Genomic DNA, 24337 nt, shown 5'->3' on the forward strand with positions numbered 1-24337 from the left:
ATGTTTAACCTTCCAATTCTCATAGTTCTGGTTATGATGCAGTTCGGAGATATTATTAATTTCTGTTTCTGTTCATACGGAATAATAACAAGTCGCGACAGTTTATTTTGCATTAGATATAGAACATCTTCTTCCTTTCTTTCTCTTGCAAATTCAAAATTCTCCCACTATATTTCGTTATTTCAGCGAATACTAACGAAGCCCGGCTCGACGATGAAGAAACGAAACGAAATAAGAATTAATTACTGCATAATAGAATCACAATATCGTTACATACATATAACGCGTTTTCGTAATACCTAAAGACAGTTGTCCCATAAAAATCCTAAATCAGAAAACTACGTGTTACTGAATATTAAGTGGATCTATTACGTAGGTTCTATATAACAATACAAATTCAGAATATAATTTCTATTATTTAGTCAACGCAAAGGTATACTACATCATCCTACCTATATAATTTGATAAGAAACCAAGGGATATCGCGTTTAATCCTTTGCATTATACCGCGCCTACCGAGTCACCCAAATTAAAAGTCCACAATCACCCATTTACCACAGTTTGTCCTTTCTATTTTCATCTCTGTCCGCTTATGATATTCCTCAAAAATTTGCCAGAATCGTATCAACTCGATTGATCACGCTACTCGTCCGCTCGACAAGAGTAATATTCAGCAACTCCGTGAAGCGAAGCATGAAAGCCTCCTCTCCCCCTATTATTTCGCTCACAGCGACGATGCAGCAGTAACGACGATGGATCGTCATCGGTTTCGCGAACCATCGTGTCCGCCTTTTCCATAAACGACGTGAATACGCGGCTGGATCGGGAACGTCGCGGCCGTCTTGCGCGTATTTGCTCGGCGTCGATTGGCCAGACCGTATAGTGTGGCGGTTTTACGAGCCGCGGTAAAATTTTCTATGCTACAAAGTTATGAATTCGTTCCTGACGAAACCGTCCTTTTCCCTCTGCGTTCTTCCGCCGGCGGCCTCTTCTCTTCATCTTTCGTCCTCTTATTCTTTTGCGTTTCTCATCCATCCCTCCACCCACCACCAGATCCGCTACCTTTGTTTCTCTCGTCCGTTTCACGAGCGGCAGAGCCAGAGCTCGACGTCGCGTTGTCGACCTCCTCCTCCTCCTCCTCGTTTGACGACTACACCGCGCTTTATGACACGCGATATCCTTCATCCGAAATATTATGCCTTGCTGAACCCCGTTGGCCCTCGCCGCTCGTCCGATGCACGCGTCCAACCCTCTTTCCTCCCCCCGTGAGCTTGCAAATCCTGTACAGTCGGCCTGCAAACGGACGTACACACAGATGCACACGTACAGTGCGTACGTGCAGCAACGACCAAGAGATTATATTGAAACCGTAGTAAACTTTAATTTTGTCCGCCCCCGGCCCGAGGGGAATTTAAGAAGCAGAAACGCCGCTTGACAAAGAACGTGCATGTTAAAGGACCACGCGGAATCAGATCTGATGAAGAACTGTCGCTGCTACCGTTGCCGACCGACTATCGCGTTGCCAAGACACTCTTCGACTACTTGCAGCGACGATATCGCCGAAACGCGACGGTTTATTAGGCGTTTCGCTTGATTTTTGGAAGCGTCGTGTTTGCTGTGCGTGTGTGTGAGTTGGTTTTGAATGGTGTTATTAGGGTGGTTCGAATAATTAATTCACAGTTTGCTCGTAGGAATTTTGTAAATTTAGAAAGATAGGTTTTTGAGAATTTAATATATGTAATATAATATAATTTATTGTTTTTGATAAAGCACATTTTGACGAAGGATGATGGTTTCTGGTCTTGAACTTTTATCTTGATTCCTTTGGTAGAAGTTTATATTAATTTGTAGTTTGCATTAGTTGTTCTGGCGTTATAGATACTGGAATATTTTCTCCAAGAATTGTTGAAATTAGTAGTCGGTGATTTAGTGGGACATCTTTCTTCTTTATAATATCTTCTTTCTAATAATATATCTTTCTTCTTTTGTAAATTTAGTTACTTGGTATGTTCTAATTTAAATTTTAAAGTAACTTGTCTCCTATTGTCAGTGCCAAATTATGGTGCCGTACAAGCTTTCAAAACAAGTTTTTACTTTCTAGTTTATAAAACTTGTTTCTCTGTGTACTTAAAAGGATATACCGTAAAGAAGCGATATCGCCATTGACAAATTGGTAAATAGAAAAGTGGTCAAGAAAAGCTGAATGTATATATCGATCGTGAACTTGCTTTCTCTCCATACTTTTCGGGGAATGTGATCCAAATGAACAATTATGTTGCCGGAAAATAATGATTTAAAAAGCGAAAGATATAGTAGAAAAACTTTGCGAGTGTAAGCGTCTTTGAATTAGTTTCTGACGTGACGGAGTTATTAAATTCTGCTGTTTAAGAATTTTTGTATGCTAATCTCACTTTTGTTTCAACAAGCAAAGCGACTTTTAATGTTTCAAGAAACACTCCAGCGTAAAATTCTAACTAAAATATAAAATTAATAACGAATGATAAGTATACAATTATAAGTATAGATAAAGTATATCAACGATGGCTTTTAATGATTTTTCTCAAATTAAAAAAAATCTGTAAGGATAAAAAGATACGACTGAAAAGTGGCCGAAAGAATACAACGCTGTTAAAAAAGAAAGACGAAAGAAAAGACTAGCGGAAGAATATTAGAAGATTATCGATACATTGGAATAATTCAAGATCTTATTACTCAAAAGGTCTGAAAGTTTCTTGGTAATAAATCAATTTCTCCAAGCTTGGTTCTTCTGGTGCCTGCAAATAGGGCCATTCTTATCCACCAACATCTTCCTCGAGAACTTTTACGAACGTAATAAGTTCGGGCATACGTTTCATAAATTTCAATGTACCAAACTTTTAACAAGGATCGAATATTCCATGATAAGATGATCATCGTTGCACTGACTCTGATATCCATTTTCTGCTATATGCATATTTATTTATTTATAAAGAATTGTATAGATTTTTAGATTATATCGAGTTTCATGCTATTGGAGGAAATGGATAAAAAATATTCAAATGCCCGTGTATATTTAATCGCAATTGAACATCACAGATGCTAATACACGCAATATTTCTGCACAACGATGTTGAATTACAATAGAAAATACTTCTTGCTGATATTCTAATATCTCGAAATTTTCTCTTAATTCTGTACAAATTTTATCAATGATGGTCTCAGCGCTGATCGTGAATTTCGTATCGGCGAATCGTTTCAGTTTACCGTTGGTTGGTTTTAGATTTTCGTTTTCATTACGGTTGTTTTATTTTCGATAAGTATCACAACAAATTTTCACTAACAAATTTTCTACACGGCAATTCATGTCTAATTGCAACGTCGAAGTACACGAGAAGAAGAGAAAAGAGCCGAAAACCGTCAATTGGATGCGACAAATCATCAGAGAAATAATATAACAAATTTTCACTCGCCTTGCCAGTATAGGTTTCTCGATAGCTTCAGTATCAGGGAAAATCATCAGTATTCCAGGCGAGAAACAAACGGACAACTAAATCAAATGCGCACACGTTCGGGGGAACGCGAGGCGCGTACTTTGTTTTTCGACACCTTTCCGAACAAGTTTATTTTCGAAAAGGTCCGGTAGAAATATCTCTTAGCGACACGGTGTCCGCGTTCCGGACTGAAAAGCATTAACACGGCCGGGAGCCATGCATATTCATCGCGAGCGTGCCAGAACAAATCTCAACAATTACAGGCATGCAGGATTGAACGTACAATGAAATTTTCACGAACCGGTTCTACCCGTTACGTGACTGCAGAATCACGTTGACGTTTTTTTTTCAACGCGACACACGTCGTCCGTCGCTTCCTGCATCTGGTTTCTCGGTATCTCTTCAGGATAACTTTTGTCCGCGTAACTGACGTTGCACCGGGGATCCCACGAACTGGAAGATCTTTCCCAGAACTGGACCAACCTAGGTGGATTCCATCGCTGTTATTCTCTTGAACGTTTCCTGAATGACTTTCTTCCCTTTTCTCTCCTGTTCTTTTCACGAATTTTGAAATTGTGATTAAAAAAGAATGTGCGTACAGTTGAATTAAATCACAATCACGTAGCTACATAGAGATAAAATATGCGCATTGTGGTAGAGTTTCGTTTGTATAAATTTGATTTATTTGAACGAAATGTTAGTTAGTGATTGATCCAACGAACTTCTGTTAATTGAATCTACTCGTCTGTATGTGCATTCGCTGTGTTATATGAAACGATACGTCGTAATAGGTTAAGCTTTCTTTATACAATATATATGTATAATTTCATATAATTGTTGCATCATTGTACGATGGTTGACTGATGAATTAATTTCAGTGATTTTAACTGTAGTTTAATTACAAGACAGTCTTAAATAGTAACAAAGGAAATTATAGTACGAGTTCTTCCATAAAAGATTCCGTGTTCATCAGTTGGTTTCAAGATTGACCTAAATCACAGTGTACACAGTTGCTAATCCAATTTTTTGAGGCGTAAATTCAAGTATTCGCTTCATTAATTCCCATGCACCTCACACTTGCGAAGCAAAGTAACAAACATTGCCAACGACATGCCTGGTCCAATGTACGCGGCAGGGAACCTTGCAGCAAGCTTGGAACGCCGTGAAACTTAGCTTGAAACAACACACTCTCGGAGCCTCTCTTAAACTTACAAATTCTCTGGCCGAATGGTATCGCATCAAACGAAAACTTGCTACCGTTTCGTGGCCATCTTTTTTCCCAACCCTGGTTCGTTCGTCCGACGAAAGATAAAACGTTTATCCAAAGGCGTGTGCGCGCACGACACCGGCAATAAAAACTTGCTGCGCCAGACTCTGTGATAAGTTAAGCAGAAAAGGTACCGGTTGCTGTCTATCCGCTATTTCCACGAGGAAAATCTATCCATTGGCGAGCACAGCTGCAAGCAGAATCTCCAAAGGAACGGGATGGATTCGACAAAAGTTATTTCTGGAAATCACTTTGGCTTTTGAGCCACGGACGTCGTGCTAATAGCGCGTATCGCTGAAAGGTAAAAATTCTCCTTGAAACGGGATGGATAGCGGGATTTTTGCGTGGATATTTGCGCGATGCACGGTCCGCTTTTTCGCTACAACCCCTTCTTCCCTCATCGTTCACCTTTCGCCCCTATTTTTATCTGCCACCAACCGATCTCTCTCTCTCTCTCTCTCTCTCTCTTTCAACCCCTATCCGCATCCTCATCCCTCGTTCAGTATTTTATCGCCAAACGTAGCCGCGAGCTGTTTCCTTTTTGCTATCGATATCTCTTCCAGTCTCGACGAAATTAACGACGGTATAAACGACACCACTTTGAAGCTCGCCTCTCGATCACAACGTTCGTTCGGTTCGGCCGATGGATCGATCTGCAGCCGACCTTCGGGCTAAAGTAAGTCGTTGATCGTGGCATCCCTCCCTTCTATCCATCGGCTAATTCGTTCTATCTCTTCGGTTTTTCCTCTCTGTTGCAACGTCCGGGGGAGGCAAAGAAACACGCGACCCTGAGCCACGGCATTTTTACGCGTTGCGCTTGCCAAATATCCTCCTCTCTTCTATCTCTCGTTGTTGCAATATGCGTCGCTCAAAGAGAATATTTATGGGATACCGCGCGAACGTCGGCTGTTTCGCATGGCGATCGCGTTACGATTTTCGACGATTGTGAACGGTTTTCGTGCGATGAAATTCTGATCGTAGCCGTGTTGAAATCGCGAGGCTTAGTCGAATGGTAATTTGATGCGATGGAAATTGAAACGGACTCCCAAGTTTGCTTTCCATTTGATTTCCTCTTTTCCGACTTGGTTTCAGCGTGTTGTTCCTATGCATTTAACGTAATAGCATATTGTGTGAACCGTGCGTTAGGTAGATTGATCGGCGTTCAGATTCGTGATAAGATAATTACAGAAACCGCGTTTTACTTTTCCATTGTTATAAAATGTTTTATTCTTCGAACATACAGAAACGATTTGTAACTTGGTTGGCTCGCTCCTGGGAAACTCTGCGACCAACAATCTAAGAAAATAAAGTACTGTGGAGTATATTTCTATCAGCGTTTTTATAGATCACCGGAAATTCTCTAAAAGAAAGAATTGTCGACAGCAACTCGCTTATGGTGGAATAGTCGTTATTTAAATTGCACGGTATATATGACAAAGTGGTCTTAAGTGTTTCTTAAAATCCGTTAATAGGTCTAAATCGAGGATTCTAAACGTCAAATTTCAAATTTAACAGTGTCTTTGCAAGAATTTTCCAAAAGTGTTTGTCATCGAGATACACGAAATGCTCTCTGATATCTGGAACATCGTAAGTTGGATCGATCAATTTCAGCCACGTAGCATTTTCACCAGGATGACAGAGTTCTGCTCTCGGGATCTATCTCGAAACGTTTCCAAACTTTTCACTTATTTAAAGGCACGAACAAACGTTTTTGGACGGGCTCGAGCGAACGCACAGGGGTTGCGATGCAGGGGTTGGAGGCAACTAGTAAAAATGATTTTGATGGATATGGAAAGAAAGAGTCGAAAGTGCGACGGCAAACACACACGGTGTGTTCGCCCATACAAATATTATCGGGCCGATAGCTCGAAATCGAGGCGGCACTATCATCTGCCTGCTATCCCAATCGAACAGTACTTAATCCTCGCAAATATTGTCGGAATTCCAAAGCATTGTTGCGCATACGACAGCTAGATTCGAATATCGCTACTGCGCACGTCCTACTAATCGCTCTGTCGTTCATCCATACGCCGATTAATTATCGGTCGACTGTGTAATCCCAACCTGCTCGAATCACACTCAGATCTGTCGTTCGCGTGTCCTCGAATTTTCACCCGGAATCCCCCGAAATCGATGCCAGTTTCCCACGCACTCGCTTCATTTTTTTAGCCACATATGTTACATTATGGATGAGCTATGAATAATTGAACGAAACTGTGAATTTTTAGTATTTTTATTGCACAATTAAACGAAGCGATAAAATGTTTAGACTTGAGAAGGCAGTGGTAGGTGATCGTAGACTTTAATATTAAAATTAAAACGTAAGAACTGATCTGTATAAATCTTGATTTTATATATCGTTTTGTTTTTAGAGATACATGGCATACGACAGTGTTTGTGGTTAAATTAATATACATATAAGGTTCGATAATTGGATAATTCAGGGATCGATTCTGAAGTCTGAAAATCGAGTTTTTTTATTATGAAGTGATTTGATAAAATACAAAAATGAACAACAATTAATATGCGTCTATAACAATCAATAACGATGATTATCTAAACGGGAAATAATAAGTCTTTGGTGCAATGTTACCTGAAAATCGAGAATCGATTTTCAACGTCCTGAGTTACCGATCTTTCTTCTTCAGTCTTTAAATCTTAAATCTTCAGTCTTTAAAATCTTAAACAACTATTCTGTAATCTTGTCTGTCTCTCTAATGTAACTCTCTGTCCGTCCGTTTGGGGAACACGTGCTTCTTCGAATGGTCGTCCGTACAACAAAGGAAAATCGCTCTGTCCGTCAAACACCAGTCTGTCGTGCTACCCGTAAAACAAAAAGAATCCCTATCCTACATGAACTCTAGGGAGTTTACATACATTTTTCCGGGGATTGTATATTTTCATCATATTCATCGTTATGTTACTTCGCCTTACCATCGTAGTCGTTTACGTATAATTAGGCACACGTTAGGGGTTGGTAGTTTTATTGTTTATCACGATTAAAGAAAAAGTTTCGTTATAACCATATTTCACGACGTACGTGTCACTGCCAATCGTCTATCGAGTTGGATTATTGACATAATGCATGACAATACGTCGAAACGATGACAGTGTAATCAAATGCGAAATTCCATATTTTACATAAATATGACAAAAAACATAACTTGACTGCATGAGCTTTTATAAATAATTTGAACTTATATTTATATCTTCGAATAATTATACTCCGCTTCCTCGAAAGTACAGTACACGTCACTCCTCGAATCGCAGATGAATCGATGGAATTTTTTCATGTTTCAGCGTTACTCTCTGAAATAAATTATCATTTTCTGCCAATTATTAGTCAGTATCCGTAAAGAGAGTAAACATTCCACAGTCGAACGAGCACGTAATTCTTAATTAGGCGCGCGTCCCTGCATGGTCAGCTTGATTAATACGTTCTTACGTGTAACGAAACTAGTTTAATCTTTTGCGGCTAACAACTGGCAAGATGATTATCTAGAACGCGTTCAATCGTCACATTCTCACGACCTTCGGGCTAAAACCGTGATCGGTCGAGATTGTCGCTCTTCCGCCTCGTTGTACTCTATCCGCTCCCTTCGTCCCTTCTTCGTGTCTTTTTTTACCTTTCAAATAATACACGGGATAATTAAGCATTCTGATAGGGTAATCGATAGAAACCAGTTTACCGTTTTAATGAGCAACATTTTCCGTTGATTTCGGCAAGCTTTTCATTCGCATGTCGATCTAAATTCACGAATGGCGATGTTTTTTATTGCGCACGTCGGCAACGATACGCGCAGCTCATAACATTTGTTACAATTACCGGTCGGCTCTGGTAGTAAAAAAGGCACGAAAAAAAGCAGAATGAAAGAAAAGGCAAAAAGCAAAAAAAAAAAAAAAGAAAAAAGAAGAGAAGAACGAACGAACCGACAAAAAGGATGGAAAAGGAAGGATAGAGATACAAAAAAAAAACCAAAGGAAAAACAAACACAGGAACGAAAATTTGCTCCCAGTGTTTTACTGTCACCTGTCACTTTTTATCCCTGCGCGTAAAAAAGCGACGATGCGCCACGATGCATGTTGATTTCGCGTTTAAATATCCAGAGCGGTGACGTCGCGCGGGGGCGCGCGTGTCCGAGCGGGTCGGGCGGGAAAAAATATAAATGCAAATAATACCATAAATTTCGGCTTTAATTTATTTGGACGTTTTAAAAGTGCCTTTTTTCCCCATCGAAATATGACGTTATAAATGTTATTGGCCGCCGGGAAAAATGACACCCGACGCTTCTACTTGTCTCGTGCACGCGCGAAATTTTCTAATCATGCGTTCCGCTTTCCGCTTCGAGAATCATCCTCGGAAAAAAGAGGTGAATTCATATCCCGCTGCTCTTTCCGGTGTCAACGTTCGTTGCGGTATTCGTGTTTGTTGTTTGCTTTTACGTTTCGCGGGAATTTATTCGAAACCATAATTAGCGGCTGTTCAGAGACAATTTTTTATCATTTCGGTCGTTCTCGGTCGAGTTCTCTTTAATTTTGGTCTCTTGTACATATTATATATAAGAAAACGAGTCTTCAAACTTCGTACACTTGTTAATATTCGCGTGAATTCAATATATTATATCTTTACATTCGTGTTTTCCATGTTGCACTAAAATCTTCTCGTTTAAATCGTCGTATTGGCTATTAACTTTTCTTCCAATTCGTAGACTTGGAACCTATTACCCCGAATAAATGTAATGTGCATTTTTACAAGTGAAAAGTCTGATGTCTTTCTTTGTACAAACTGATGATGACAACGAACAAGGTTTCAGAACCAATCGGTTCGTTCTATTGGATTGGCAATTAAGTGATTGCGGATTTTGTCAGTACCACCCAATGACAAAATCCGCAGTCATTTAGTTGCCAACCTAATAGCATTCTCCAATGTATTTTCAACATCCACCTACAATTATGTCCGATCGATCTTCCGCCTTTTAGGATACCGTTTACTTAGAGATATCGTGCTCTTGTATCAAGGTGGCGCCATAAAAATCTCCAAAACTTCCACATCAATCTGTCTCGTATGCATTCGGTACACAGAGGTGGTTGCGTTTTACGGTGGTTTCGCCGTCGTCGAGTGAGAACAACGCGGTGATCAGAATTCGTTGATAGCGGCACATTTGCATGGGAAATCGATGCAGCGAGTGAATTGCGAAGGAAAGTGGGACCAGAGGGAAAATTATCCCCTAAGCCGGTGTTCACTTTCTCGAATCGATCTTGATAAGACGGAACGAGACGGTCCTGAGCACGAGCAGCGTCGTTATTTCGACTTGATCAAGTGCAGTAGCAGACGGACCGCAGTGCCGTTAAGTGAAAGCTAAAGAGCGGTGAATGAGAGGCGTATTAATTTACATTGGACTTGTACGTATTTGTGCCTGAGACTTCGCTACGTACAATGCGTGTGGGAAAAAAGCGAAAGTGTATATGCATGTTGTTTTATCGTTGTTAAACGATAGGCCTTTGAACACGTTGCATTTAGAGTTTTACTGGTCGTTGGAGATCGCCGATATTTAGACCGTGAATGTACATACTTGTGGTAAATTAATGCATGTAATCGTGTATTATGCATTTAGGGGAAGTATTAGAAACGCAAAAATAGACAGAACATGTATAGTGGCTTGGACATGATAAACAAATTGTACATTCTTTCGCTTTCTAATTAAAAAGTTTTTTTTTTTATCAGCTTTTACATTTCATTTTCTTCATATCAAATTTTTATGGTCACGTGAAAGCACAGTGTGAAAGTGAAGAAACTTGAATCCAGTTAATCAATATGTAAATGGCACAACAAATACACTGACGTGTCTAATATCTTTTGTAGCTACTGTAAAATAAGCAAATATATAAAATATCCAAAGTGTAATACTTGTTACGATATTGGGTGAAATAAATCTCCGGTTAGCTTCCGTTCTTCTAATTGTGTCCAATGGATATAACGAATTTTAAGATAAAATTGAAGCTTCGATTGCTTAAAGTGAAAATCTCTGTGAAACAAAATGTCTAGTTGTGAATGTAAATCGAGCATCATCATCTATCACCAAACTTATATTTCGCAGTTTCTGCAAGTTACGTGTGTGCACGCAAAGCCTGACGTAGTACGTGTCAGAGGCGCGTGAAATACTTGAAACTGCGTTTGGCCAAAAGATTATGTGCACGCACGTTCAATTAAATTTATCTTCTTCGCTTGGAATCTCTGTAAAACACGAACCGCTGCAATTCTCAATGAGTCTTCATTTAAAAAGAAAACTAACAACATTTTATTTTCCACGTTCCATTTGAATAGTTGCTCGTTCAGTCTTCATATTTCTCTGACACAATTCTAAAATATTTTGTTATATCTTCCAACTATCCTTGTTTCTAAAAAATGGCCAATTTTCATCTGTTAAAAGTTGCCGCTATCGTTTTTATTCCCACAGAAATGACAAATGATTTTTCCTCCGCAATCATCCTTTTTCCGAAAAAATGACCAAACCCTTCCGGCTAGAAAAATTTATCTGCCAGTTATTTTTACTTTACGTTATTTCTATGTTTACTCTACTATGCAAATATTCACCAAAATCATCTTTATATCCGAAAAATACCAAACCATCGCACTTTTATCAAAATTAATTCACCAAATATTCCCCGCAATCAGCGAAACGAATCCCATAGCCGCGATCAACGTGTCATGCGTACGATATAATACGTACAAGCTAAGAGATGCTCGAAAACCCGGAAAAGTGTAATAAGAATCGCCATCGCATAAAGCAAAGTTCATCGCGTAGATCGTTGAAGCGACTAGGCGGCCAAGATTCGTACGGGAATAGAGCCCAGTTCACGGAGCTACAATTCGACTAATTCCGCTAAAAGAAGACGCTTTATCGCTGACATTTTTTTGCCTACACTTAGTCCACCGTTTGCTCGTTTCCAGCTTTTAACGCGTCCACTGCCACAGTGGTCATCGGCGACCCGCGCTTTTTACGTTGACATTTTAGAACGATAGAAATAAGATAAATTTTATAAACTAAAAATTTGTCAATGACTCAGAGAATATCACACTCAGAGAAAAAGTGTATTTAGGAAAACCGTATGGCTGGCGGCACGAAATATGCAAAATTCCCACGACAGTCAACGTGTTAATAGCAGGTTCCCATAAACTCGAAAAATTCAAAAGCCTCCGCGACCTGCGATGCTCGTCCGTTCTGTCTCTGTAGCGTTGGAAAGAACGTATGGATGATGCAGAAGAGAAGGGAGGGTGGTTAAAACAGGGGAAAGAGAACGGGGCGGTGGCAGGTGACGGGAGAGACGCGCAGGAACGAGAAGAGACCGACGGTATGTATTCGATAATACAATTTACGGTGGCGTACGATGGCGTATAAATTTTCATGGTGATCAGGTAGTACACCGGTTGATATACCCATAGCCGACGTGCATGTATGCGCGCTGAATTGCGTACGCGCTACGATTACGGGGGTGGCGGTATGCTGCTGCCCGCTCCGAACCAAACCTGTATAACGATCACCCTCTTCTCTACGTCGCTTCAATCGAACAAACAGTATATTGTCGCGTTTATGGAAACCTTGTTGTTGTCCCTTATCACCGTCGTTGTACGTACGTGGTTCTTTTTATATTTTGCGTTCGAGGATATTTAGATGAGGGCGGATGAATGGTTAAAGATGCGAGTAAATTGTACAATAGATGTCTATGTATTACGTTTCTTAAAAATATGTATTACGATGTTGTACAGAATGCGCATAATATGTGCATCAATGATATTGAAAGTATTTGTCACGATAGCTGATGGATTGTATCTTGCAAATTTTATTCACAAGAATATGAATGTGAATATGCATGAACGTGGTCGTAGCGACGTTTGAAAAAGTCTTTTGGTTGATTGGGTTTCTATAGGTTCTTGGCTGGCTTTTTATTTTATCTTCTCTTCTTTTTAGAAGAATACGAAGAGATGTTGGTATAGGTATAGGGTGTATAAAATATTATATAAGTTCGCGAATACTGTTGGATATCTCGATACACGACTTGGAATATTTTTATTTTCAATTTGCTCAATAATAATAATGATAAAAGACTACGTTTTGGTATAGTTCTACGTATAATAAAGTGATTAAGTTGAAAGCCGCAGGACTATAAATCGACAGAAACGCGAATCTGCACTGGTATAGGGTCTATAGACGATTCAGTTTCGAAGCATCGAGCAAGTAACAAAGACGAGCGAGTTCAAAATTTATCGATTTCTCGAATTCATTCGAATCGTTACAGTTTTGGTCGTCGACTGTTCGAATAATTGTGTCGGAAGACGTGTTTCAGCGTAAAAATCGCCCAGAGGAAAACGCATTTCACCGGAATACCCGTCGATTGATCGTCCAGCCGTAGATTTTCGTAGTTATCGAACGAGAACGTCGAGGAACAAACTATAGTGGCACGCATAGAAGAACACAATCGGTACTCTATGCATTGTATAAACTAGATCGATGAAACTAGAAAGGTCATAAATTAACATCAAGATCAACAGAGTGGCCAAACTGACCGATTCGTCACTTTCCATGGAAATTTTGTAGATTTGCTAATTTTTGGAAATTCGAATGATTTGTAAACTTCGTCTTAATCGAATCTTTATTTATGTTCTACTTTCTTCACTGCTCTCATAGAGATATGAACTTGCATGAACATCCGCGGTCTGTTTATAACTATAGCCAAATCATGGACAGTTTTTCAATTTAACATAATAATTGCAAGTAAGATTAGGGTCACGATCAAACGTTCCACGTAGAATAACTCGGCCGTAAGGTATTTAATATTAGAACTACCACACCAAACTGACTGGTTTAACAATTTTATTTTAAAATTCCTACTTCGTGTTATATTTTTTTGCCGCATTGATGTAATGACTTTCGCAACGATAACCGAAAGAATAATATAATGAGCTTTATTTCGTTTTTTACGTATTCAAACTCAAAATAATTTTGTATCAAGGCTACATATACCAATACCAGCCAAAATGACTGGCACTTGCCAAAGCGTAAAAGGGTCCTACAATCTGTTTATCGAACCCCAATTAACCAGTTTTCTTGTTTTCTATAACTTCCCACACGTTTTTAAAATTTTTACTGCGTATCATTCGATATGATGATATCAGTTATCAGGAAAATTCCGGATCGATCGCTAGATACTAACACCAGTAATATTACACCGGTCAAAATGACTGGTTCTACAATTTTAGAAATGTGTCAATCCTCGTTTATGGTCCCAGATGGATTAACAATACCAAAAATCTACTACATATCATGGAATTCCTTCTGTAAGAAAGTAATAAATCAATAAATATAAAAATATTCTATTATTACGTATTTTTTAAATACCAGTCATTTTGGCTGGTTTTAGTAGAAATAGCTTCGTGTTAACTATCGGTAGTTCTGGTGTTAAAGGTCAAAGCAAAGTTGTAATCCAACGTCGTCATATAAGTCAGATCGTATTTTAGCGAGAAGAGGCTGCTTCCTGGAAATTGCGAAACGGCGGCAAAAAGCGCACCGGTAGACTGAGACTTTTATTTCCGAATAAAAGATCGAATGGAGCGATTGTTATCGGTGGAAATATAATTCGCTCGAATCAATATCATTTGCATCATCCTCTGTGCCTTTCCTGTTACGCGTCAGTTTCCGTTTTGTCAGAACGCGACATCAATGGCGACAACAACGAGGATGATTCGTTTTCAGTACGTTTCCCGCACGCACCGACAATAATCGCGTCGATGATAATGAAATTGAAGTAATGCGGCCGCGATATTCGCGATGTTTGGTCCACGGTTATTTATTGTGTCTCATGATCCTTCCTTGCATCCGCGTTTCGTTCCAACGGTTATTCATTTCACCCGACGCTGCGGTAGTTGTAGCGCTAATCATCGGGAATTGAGTTTTCGCGAAAACGGTGTATCTATTATTTTAGTTTTCCATTCGATGTGTTGGTTCCTATCGAGTTTAGCGCAATTTTGGGTATTTGTTTGATAGACTGAGGTAATTTTTTTTTTATTTTCCTATTTAATTTTGTTATAGCGAGAACGGTTAGGTCTCGTTTGCGATGGAACTAGTTCAAAATTTTATAACTGCGTTAATTATATTAGGTAATTGACAATATCATTCACGATTATATGTAATACAATAATATGTAGCATACGATTCACAATACATGTAATACAGCTTTAATTTGTTTTACAAGGGATCGTCTCTAATTTTCTATTAATCTATCAATTTCTATTAATTTTCTATCAATGAATGTTTCAATATCCGATTCTATCTTAAAGATAATTCTGGCTTAGTTTGCTGTTTTGTAATTTTGAAATGAAACTACTCTGATACGTAAGAACTATAGCACCTCGTGATAACAAATAATAAAATAACGCTGGAAACAATAGAAGTTGAAAGTGTTGGATCAGCGGCGTATACAGGATGATACAGAATTCTGTATAATTTGTTACGGTTCGAGACCAGAAATGATTATAAAGCGAAGTCAGAGTAAGAGGGGAAACGGGCCAAGTCGCAAGTCGAAGGAGCAAAAAGTAAAATTTTAATAGAATCAAGAAGTTCAAGCGTACACAGATAATGCGAAATGTGTGATAAGTTCAATTCAAAGCATCCTTCCTATCTTCAACTTAGAATTCGAAATTGAGTTTCTACTTATTACAAGAATTCTTTGCTTTCTCGTTTGTCGACTGTAACGTTCAAGATTTTCTTCTACCTGTAATTACTTTGTTTTCAACGATCGTTCTCATTTCGTTTACACATATTCTTTCTCCCATATATTCGTCTTTCTTGTTTATGAAAAAGATTGAAAATATACATTTAATGTCTTAACTATCTGCTAAAGAGATGCTAACAAAATTTCGCAGTTTTCTTATGCGAGAATTTCTTATCATATGAGATAACTAAGAAATATTTTAAGAGACATTTAACGTTCTCTAAACTCTACAAAAGATATTTCGCACGTATAAAAAGAAAAATATTTCGACGAATATCTTGACCAAGCGCCAACAAGTGTACGGCGTGAATTTTTCCAAATCTCTCGTCTCGTATTATCGAAACAACCAAACAAAGCGACTCTAAATTGCAAACCAGTACTCTCTCAGCAATGTTACCTATTTCTTTGCAAACCTCTCGTACGAGAGCTTCTTGCAGTTCGAAATATCGTACATAGAAGCTGGGTCGGTGGCGAGACACGGAATTAACGTCGTTACGTTTTATTGCCGCCTCGTCGGCAGAAACTGATTCGTTGTAAGGAGAAAAACGAGAGAAGACAGCACGTAACGCGACGAAACATCGTATCACGATTGCCAACGTGGGAGGGGACCGTTCGGACAGGAAACAGGGAGGATGGACAGGGGTGGAAGAGGCAAATAGAGCTTTTCGAGGACCTCTGTCAGCGTTTAGTACCGGGGACGATCGTAAGAATTTCGCGCCAGCGTAGCGTCGCGATGCACCGTGTCGTTTAATGGCCGTGCACGTGTTCCTGCTTCCACTAGCTCTATTTTTCTCTGCTTTTGACGTTTGCCCTCGTAAATTTTCCATTCGATCAATCGACCATCAAGGTTGATTCGTTACCAATATTCTTGTATCTTTTGAACGAATACAAAAGCTTTCGTGATCGAATTTTTCGTTCGTATAGAGCGGTCAATTTATAATAATTTTTCGTTTTAACCGGTGTTATCTTCCACGTTTATGCTTTCGTTCCTCCGTATTTGGAAGTTCGTGGGCATTGACCCAAGAATTTGTACGCGTAACCCACATGGATCATTTAACTATAATGTAAAGATCGAGCGAACGCGAAGCGATCTTTATCAGTGCCAAAGATCGTTTTAGAAAGTTCCTAATGAGTCTACTTAATCGTTCTCGGTCCAGGGAGTTATCGATATAAGTAGATCCTACAAGATACAGCCAGTTGTAAGATTTTCTTCTAGCATTTAGATTAGAACGTTGGATAGAACTTGAGAAATTTAGGAAAGTTTCGAAAATACATCCGGTCAATTGTCAAATATTTTTAAACGAAGCCATATTAAACACTCTAAAGAATTAGTCGAACCTACTTGTTTCTACACTAAACTCTTATCCATTTTGACTGCAATTTAATTGATAGAATTTTGTCTCGCGATATCTTCGAAACGAAAGAAAATTATTCCGACACTTTGAACCTGTTTTCTACCGTTTTTCGTCACACGTCATACGTCACACGTATGTTACGGAAGGAAGCTCATCTCTTTGCTGTACGATGCCACAGAAGACAGCCGATGATAGAAAAGGTACTTTAAATTCCTAAACGTTTCTGAAACTTCGATAAGAGACATCGATTCCTCGACTATATATTAATGGTCTTCATTAACTTTACTTTTCATTGTATTTCCTATTAGCTTAAAAATTTCCATATCAGTACCTACACACACATCCCAAACATTCTATACAAAATCAGAATAACAAACAGGAAAACAAATAGCTGTGCAATCAACCTCTCGAAATCAGTCTCGTGCGGCCAAGAAGAATCGAACGTAGAAGAACAACGGTGCGCCACCCTTACGCGGAAAACAAACGTCGGTCACACACGGATGTTGGAAATGAACGGAAAATCGGATCAGGCCGCGTTGGTTCGAAAATCTGCTCGCGGCTGGGAAATTCCGCGGGAAAATTCTCCTGTTCTTTAATTTGCATCTACTTGGTGACTTAATGATCGGAGACGCAGTTGTTCCCGCGGAGTCGTAGGCGCCATGGGGCCGCGGCGTAATGAAATTCGAGAGGAAAATCAGCGCGAGCTGCGAGCCACGAACGGGAGGCCGACGCGACGTTTCGAACGTGACATGCTCAGCCCCATCATTTTATGCAAATAAAACTGGAGAACGCTTGATTTCCCTTGGTGTTCGCCGACGACGACGACGTCCTCGACGTCGTTCAAGCGTGCCAGACGCTGACCGGAAACACAAACCGTGTCCCGCTCTCACCTCTCTTTTTTTTTTAAGTTTCTTTCTCTTTTTTTTTAAATTATTCGTTCTCGATGAAGAGATACACTGGCAGGAAATTATGCGTTTCTTTTCGTCTGTGAAAGTGTTGTAACGTTGGAAATATTTAAGAACAAGGGGTGGCTTAGATAGAAATGTGCGTGCTTGTTGATGCGATTTAGGGAGTGACGATTCGCTTGTTATCCGCAGTTAGCAGTAGAAATTACAGAAATTTGGAAGTTTCATTCAGGATAATCAAGCGAGTATATTTCTTTTTCTTCCTTTTTTAGAGCTTGAGCGTGTTGAGAGGAAAACAAAGTTCGAAATACGAGAGGGAAAGTGTTTAGATGTGATTTACAGAACGATTTATGGTATTTTATGGATTGTATACGGATATGGTTATTTATAGATTTATTGTAAATTAATCTAGAACCTTCGATTATATAAAACCATATAGGAATCCTTTAAATCTTTTTAGATAGACTTTTTTTAAAGAAAGGTACAATTTTATTGCAATTACAATTTAGTTTCGATTTTTTCGTACGATGGACAAATATTTGAATAAAAAATTGATACATTGTATCGTATGTAATCTTCAACATCAAAGATACTAATGCTCCTCTAAAAACGATACTTTACACGAACGATATCTCTGCTTTATTTTCACACCCACATTTTTACGGGGATTCGCCTTGTGGCATCGTGATGGTCTCTTCACGCGGAAACGGTACTCGCATCGATTCCCGTGGGAGCGGCGGCGTACGTGTCACGGAATACATGTTTACACCGTCCTGGGACTCGCTTAACGTCGACTTCACCCGCGCGTTCTGCATTCGAAACGCACAGCCTCGATCAGTTTACACCTGCGCGGCGATTTGCTTTTTCCTTCGACTTCCTGTTTTCGTTCGATACCGCTTGAACGTTACAGCTGGTGCGTTCTCTTTTTTTTTTTTTTTTTTTTCATCGAGTTACGCGGAACAGTGCTATATGTGCCAATTCTTGCGTGTCGTTTAATAAAAAAGTAAAGGAGGAATTGGATTTCTAGACCAGGTTGCGGAACACCGAACGATACACTCGTTACAGTGGTTTTTTATATTTATTGTGTTTCCCGCGGATTTTTACGTATTTATAGGAAATTTGAAAATGGATAGCTGCGCGAAATGCAGACAACATAAAAAAGTACATGAAATATTAAAGTGGCTTCGTATAACACTTGATACGTCAGACAATTTTCTACCGAATTTGTTCATTCTGCTAAGTATATACTCAAAGCTGTGAACTTGCATAAAAGTTCGTAGTTTAACTGTTACATTAACGCATTTCTAATTGATATTTTCAATCGAGGATAAATTCTCGAAGTTTGTTTTCATACTTTATTGTCATTAACCACTTCACGATGTAACGAATACGATAAAATGAAGTCAAGTTGGCAACGATCGACTTAGTAGAACATTATTGCAATATCTTTCTGTTATTGAAACTTTTAATGAAACTGAGAAAGAGGAAAACAAAAAGGGAAAGTTCCGAAATCAACTACTATCGAAATAAATACTATTTCAAAAATATAGTTGCTGCTGAAAGCAACGATTCTGATAATTGCACGATGCTATACCACGAAAGCCCTAATCTCCGTTATTAAACTGGAAGTCCGTTATTACTGAACATTCAGTGAAAACGTGAGCTAGGAACATGCTGGTTCCCATAGCGATTGACGTATCATAAAGCTGAAGATGTGTCGCAGCAATTAACAGGCCCGTTAGCCTGGTTGAACACCTGGTGTCTGTTCCCCTGCGAGTCTTTCCGTAACCGACATTGTTCCCTGTAGACGATGGGCGGTGACTGATTATCCACAAAGCTGTAACGATCGTTCAGCTCTTTGTTAACGCTACCCATCATTTGCTTTAATTATTTTCATATCCAAGACGAGTGCGAGCTTCATCAAAGGATTCAAAGGATTAGACGTAAAAAGTAAGACGCATAGTTAATGCTGTGATTTCAAGAGACAAACAACGACAGATTAGCTGTTTCTACTGACCGTGATATTCGCTTTAACAAACGAACAAAACAGCTTTCTTGTTAACGATGATTGCGTATCTCGTGGATGAATTTTGTAAGAAATGTATTCACTCGTATGGAAATAAACAGAATATAAAAATCTAATTTTACAATAGTATACGGCTTAGAGCAGAAAAATTACATTAATTTAAATAAAATACGATTAAGTAACGTAGATCTTAACGGAGTAAGTAAAATTAACTATAAGTAATTACGATAGTAATTAGTCCTGTTTTATCCATTTATGTACTAAACACAAAAACAGGACAAATCCGCGTTACAATCTTATATTATGAGAAATACTCTGCTTTTTGCATTCCGTACCCTATAAACACCTAAACATTCGCAGCTTCTTCATCGGTACCATTCCTGTCCTATCTAACTCCAAAATCTTGCATCTATCAAACCACAAATAATTCCTCCTTGGAGACTACTATCTCAAGAACCACCTCATCACTCGCTGAACGACGTACACCTCGTTTAATAGACAATCAATATCCACCGATACTTTTCTACCTCGAAAACTTTGCTGCTTCGTACTTCCTTTAGATATACAGTAGCCGACAAAAATAAGGAGACAAGTACCGAAAGTAAGTATCAACGAAACATAATTCAACTCTACGATTGGCGTTATATCCTCAAGTTTTATTTATTATAAAGCCTGGAAGCACAAAGTTAAGCTTGTAAATAATCGAAATGGGTATTCACATCTTCGTGTAAACCAGCCGCGTTTAACGAAGCTTCATTGATACCTATTTCCATTGCACTGTTATTCGCACTTATTTTTATCGTCGACTGTAAACCCTTTGCGTCTACACTGTCGTATCGCAACCGTACGATGTGTCCCATGGTACACGCGCGCAAGACGAAAATTCTTACTCACCCAGGGCGCACAGTAGAACGTGAACGAAGCACACGGGGACACTGGGTGACCGCATTTTTCCGCCAGACGCACTTGTGCACAAAGCGAGGCGACGCGACACGACGCAATCGTGTGTGTATCAGGCCACGCGTGCAAAGAGGACGCGCGCGGATCGAGGCCTACCCGTTGCGACGAAGTCCACGCGGAAACTGGCGGTTCTCGGTGACACACGGCCGCCTAGTATTGCCGGCTCGCTTCGACCAGAACGGAACGTTCGCCGACTTTTGCCTTTGCCAACGGTGTGCAGGCTGGCCTCTCTGCCGCCCAGAATCTCAGACCCAGTGGTGGGAAAGAAGGAAAGAAAGCGGCAGGCGGAGGCGCACTTACATCCTCTCGCAGAATCGCGAACGCCTTCGGGACAGTCGGTTCTCCGCTGTCTTTTTGGCTGCTTGGTCGGATCGAAAGTTGCGTGGATTGGGAGAATGTGTGGACGATGATCGAGATGTTTGGGTGGAATGCATGGGATGGGATTGTCAGATTTTGTTCTTGTTGCATCTGCTTGAAAATTGTGAGATTTCGTGGATTGCTATCCGTCGAATACTATGGAAGACGGTTTGTTCATGTTTGACGAGGTATCTGAAAATGGGGTACTTTTTAAGATTCTCGGTGCCAGAGTATCATTTGGAAGAAAATATTTCGAACGTATAATAAAGTTGCCTTTCGTTGTTTTCTTGCTGTAATAAACGTAATCGCTTAATTAGTTATATTAATCTTAAGTATTGTCTTTTCAAGCCCTCCTTTGTATAGAACGGAGAAATATAGTAAACAACGCTGTGTTTATCAACATTATATTTTTAGTCCTTATTTAATATATTTATAGTATTTGACAGAGAGCATAATTACTAAAGTTTAATGAACATGTTTAGAAACAAAGTTCTATTCCTGGAAAAAATCTCAGTCCTCTTGGTGAATTCAAGGATATGATTAAAAAACGAAAGAAACATTGTTCTTTTTTTGTGTTTTAATAATGGTACGATTAGAATGTATACAAAGTACATGTATAAAGTAATATTAACAGGATGTTATCTTAATAGCAGATAAGAAAGTATGAAAGTTGCTGACAGGATAAGATATTGGATATTCAGATAGAAATTTTTGTTGCAGTTTTTGCCATTAATTTATCGTTGCTAATTACCGTGAGACAGTTTAGAGTCTCTTAAACGTCATTTGAAATTTAAATACCATGCAAATCTGATAAATTAATTTTACTTTAAAAATAGTACAAAATATTTACTTCATCGTTGAATTCTTTATCATAAAGGGTATGCAAACCTGATGAAACAGTTACTGAAAGAATCGCATAAATTCTAAGTTTTAAATAGGAAGCAGTTTGATTTTTATAGAAAAATTTTAAACATTGTGCAAACGTTCTCTATGGTAAACTTGAAAGTTTCCAATTTTCTTAACCTAACGCTTTACTCATTGAAAATGGCAATGACGAAAAGTTCGTTAAAACTTGTTGAAGCACTGGGATATCGTAAGATGTCTACAACTCACCGGGAGAATTCGCAGGATATCTTACAAGTGTGAAAATTGTATATTCATACTGGTGTTGGCATAGCGTTCCTTCGTTGAAACCCCGCCGATGCAGTTCCTTTGTTGTTTCTTTTTCGTGACGTAATTTTTCTGCCAGTAATAACTTTCGAACGTTGCATAAGTATAGGTGGTTTGAATTTCCATTCACGTACCAAACAAGTAGAAAAATTCTGTCCGATCGAATATTAAAAATATTCATTCGAATTGCGCCGAATGTAATGTAACGCGTGTATATGATTGATCACTGTATATGACTTTCTCTTATTATTCAAGCTCAATTTCGTTATAATTGTTCAAAATTCCACATCGTACAGTTGATTTTACCATCTCACATTTTCACGTTGTTTCTACACTTTTTAAAGTTCACCGTGTAAAGCTCTCATCCTTCTGTGATTTTAATCATAATCATTTAATACTCCATCGCACTTCAAAAATCATGTTTTTCGCTATAACTGTTTCTTCTAGTCTCTTTTAGTCTAATGTCTATTCTCGTTACTTTTAAAGACTGGAATTTTCTTGTATCTCGGTACTTTCGATCTTTTATCGAAAACGCATATTTTCAAACAACATATAAACACAGTATTAATAAATTGTCGATATGAATATTAATATGTATATTCACGGTTTGTATATTTATGTTTCAGGTATGTACGAAATATCAGAGTGTAATCATCAATTGTGAGTAATTTAAAATCATATTACCATTCATTAGTAATAGTAACTTTCCAGTAATTACAAACTGCATCGTAGATACTTTACGTCACATGCATTTTACGTAAAATTCCCCGGAATATCAATTACCTATTCCCACATTATCTTTTGCTTAAACAACATCAACTTCCCATAAGAGCGACCGGTAAACGATTAAAAGCGAGCCGCGATTTACGCGTTCTGCTTTTTCTTTTTTTCGGTACCTACTCGATTCGAAAGTGACTCGACCACTTTCCATCGTTCGGGCAAAGTTTTTCGCGTCAAAACTAATCCGTGATATTCCGCCCTAAAGGAAAACAGCAAAGCAAAAAAAAAAAAAAAAAAAGAAATAATCAGAAGGTGACAAAATTAGGTAAAGAGATTGACATAGCAATTATCCTGGTGCCGCGTAGAATTATATTGCGTAGAATCGTGCATCTTTTTCCGTGTTTTCCCGTTAAACTTAATTCGAGAAAATAAATGCGTATAAAGAATTGCATAGGAGTTGGACTCAAATGTTCGCAGTTGCGTCGATGATTATCAAAGTCAAGAATCTATAAGAGAATAACTTATTCTCATACCTATCTTATACGTATCGTATTTATTTTCATACTCATCACTTATTTTGCTTTTCGTGATATCTATTTACTTTATAATAATGTGAAACCGTCTATGCAAAATAGTAGAAATTGAATCGTTTCGATCGAGTTGATCGTTGCGTCGTTAAATAGAATTCAGTTCACGCGTTAAACGCAGAACATTAAATATAGTGAAACGAAAAACACATGACTCAAGCCACTTTCATAATCATCGGTTCGACTAGAGAAGGCAGAAAACTAGATTCTGGTGAAAAATTAGATAGTCAATTGGTTTGCTTTATCGTTTAAATTACAAAATTGTACAATTTGGACAATGGAAATCGCACTGGAACGTGATAACGTTATCAGAAAAAAGAAAAATATAATGTCTGATTAGCTTTCTAACGTTACATCGCATAATCGATGCGTTATGGCATTTCAATCTTCACATGGGATACGCGATGTTTTTTTTTTCAGAGAAATTTAATCGTCTACCTTTTGGACGCGGAAGATTTATTTGCTTTTTCCAAATTAGCGGAAACGAATATTTTAAATTTATCTAGCGCAATGGTTATTAATGTTATCTACAAGAAAAATTCACGGTTAATTTATCGAACGTGTATTTGAAAGATAGTATACGAAAAATACAAATTCCCAGGCCGAGAGTTAATAAATTTTCGTATCTATATATGTAGCTGAATTTCATACCAAACGTATAAAAATAACTGTATGTCATATATTGAAATATGATATTACTAAAATACTATGATACGATAGAGATATTAAAAGTAGATATTAAAACAACAA

At 38.5% G+C, this 24337-nt stretch overlaps 2 protein-coding genes across 3 annotated transcripts in view; one reads left to right on the forward strand and one right to left on the reverse strand.

Moving 5' to 3' along the window:
- Positions 1-20940, reverse strand: part of LOC100642524 — a 68878-nt gene extending 47938 nt beyond the window's left edge. Inside the window, exon 1 of the mRNA XM_003397552.4 lies at positions 20688-20940. Within this exon, the coding sequence (XP_003397600.1) occupies positions 20688-20742 (55 nt within the window). The 5' untranslated portion in view covers positions 20743-20940. The remainder of the gene's footprint in view (positions 1-20687) is intronic.
- The window catches only part of LOC100648099 (tudor domain-containing protein 1), a 318253-nt gene that overhangs the window by 55160 nt on the left and 238756 nt on the right, over positions 1-24337 (forward strand). The window lies entirely within an intron of this gene.

The sequence above is a fragment of the Bombus terrestris genome, chromosome 9 (assembly GCF_910591885.1).
Source record: "Bombus terrestris chromosome 9, iyBomTerr1.2, whole genome shotgun sequence".
NCBI lineage: Eukaryota > Metazoa > Arthropoda > Insecta > Hymenoptera > Apidae > Bombus > Bombus terrestris.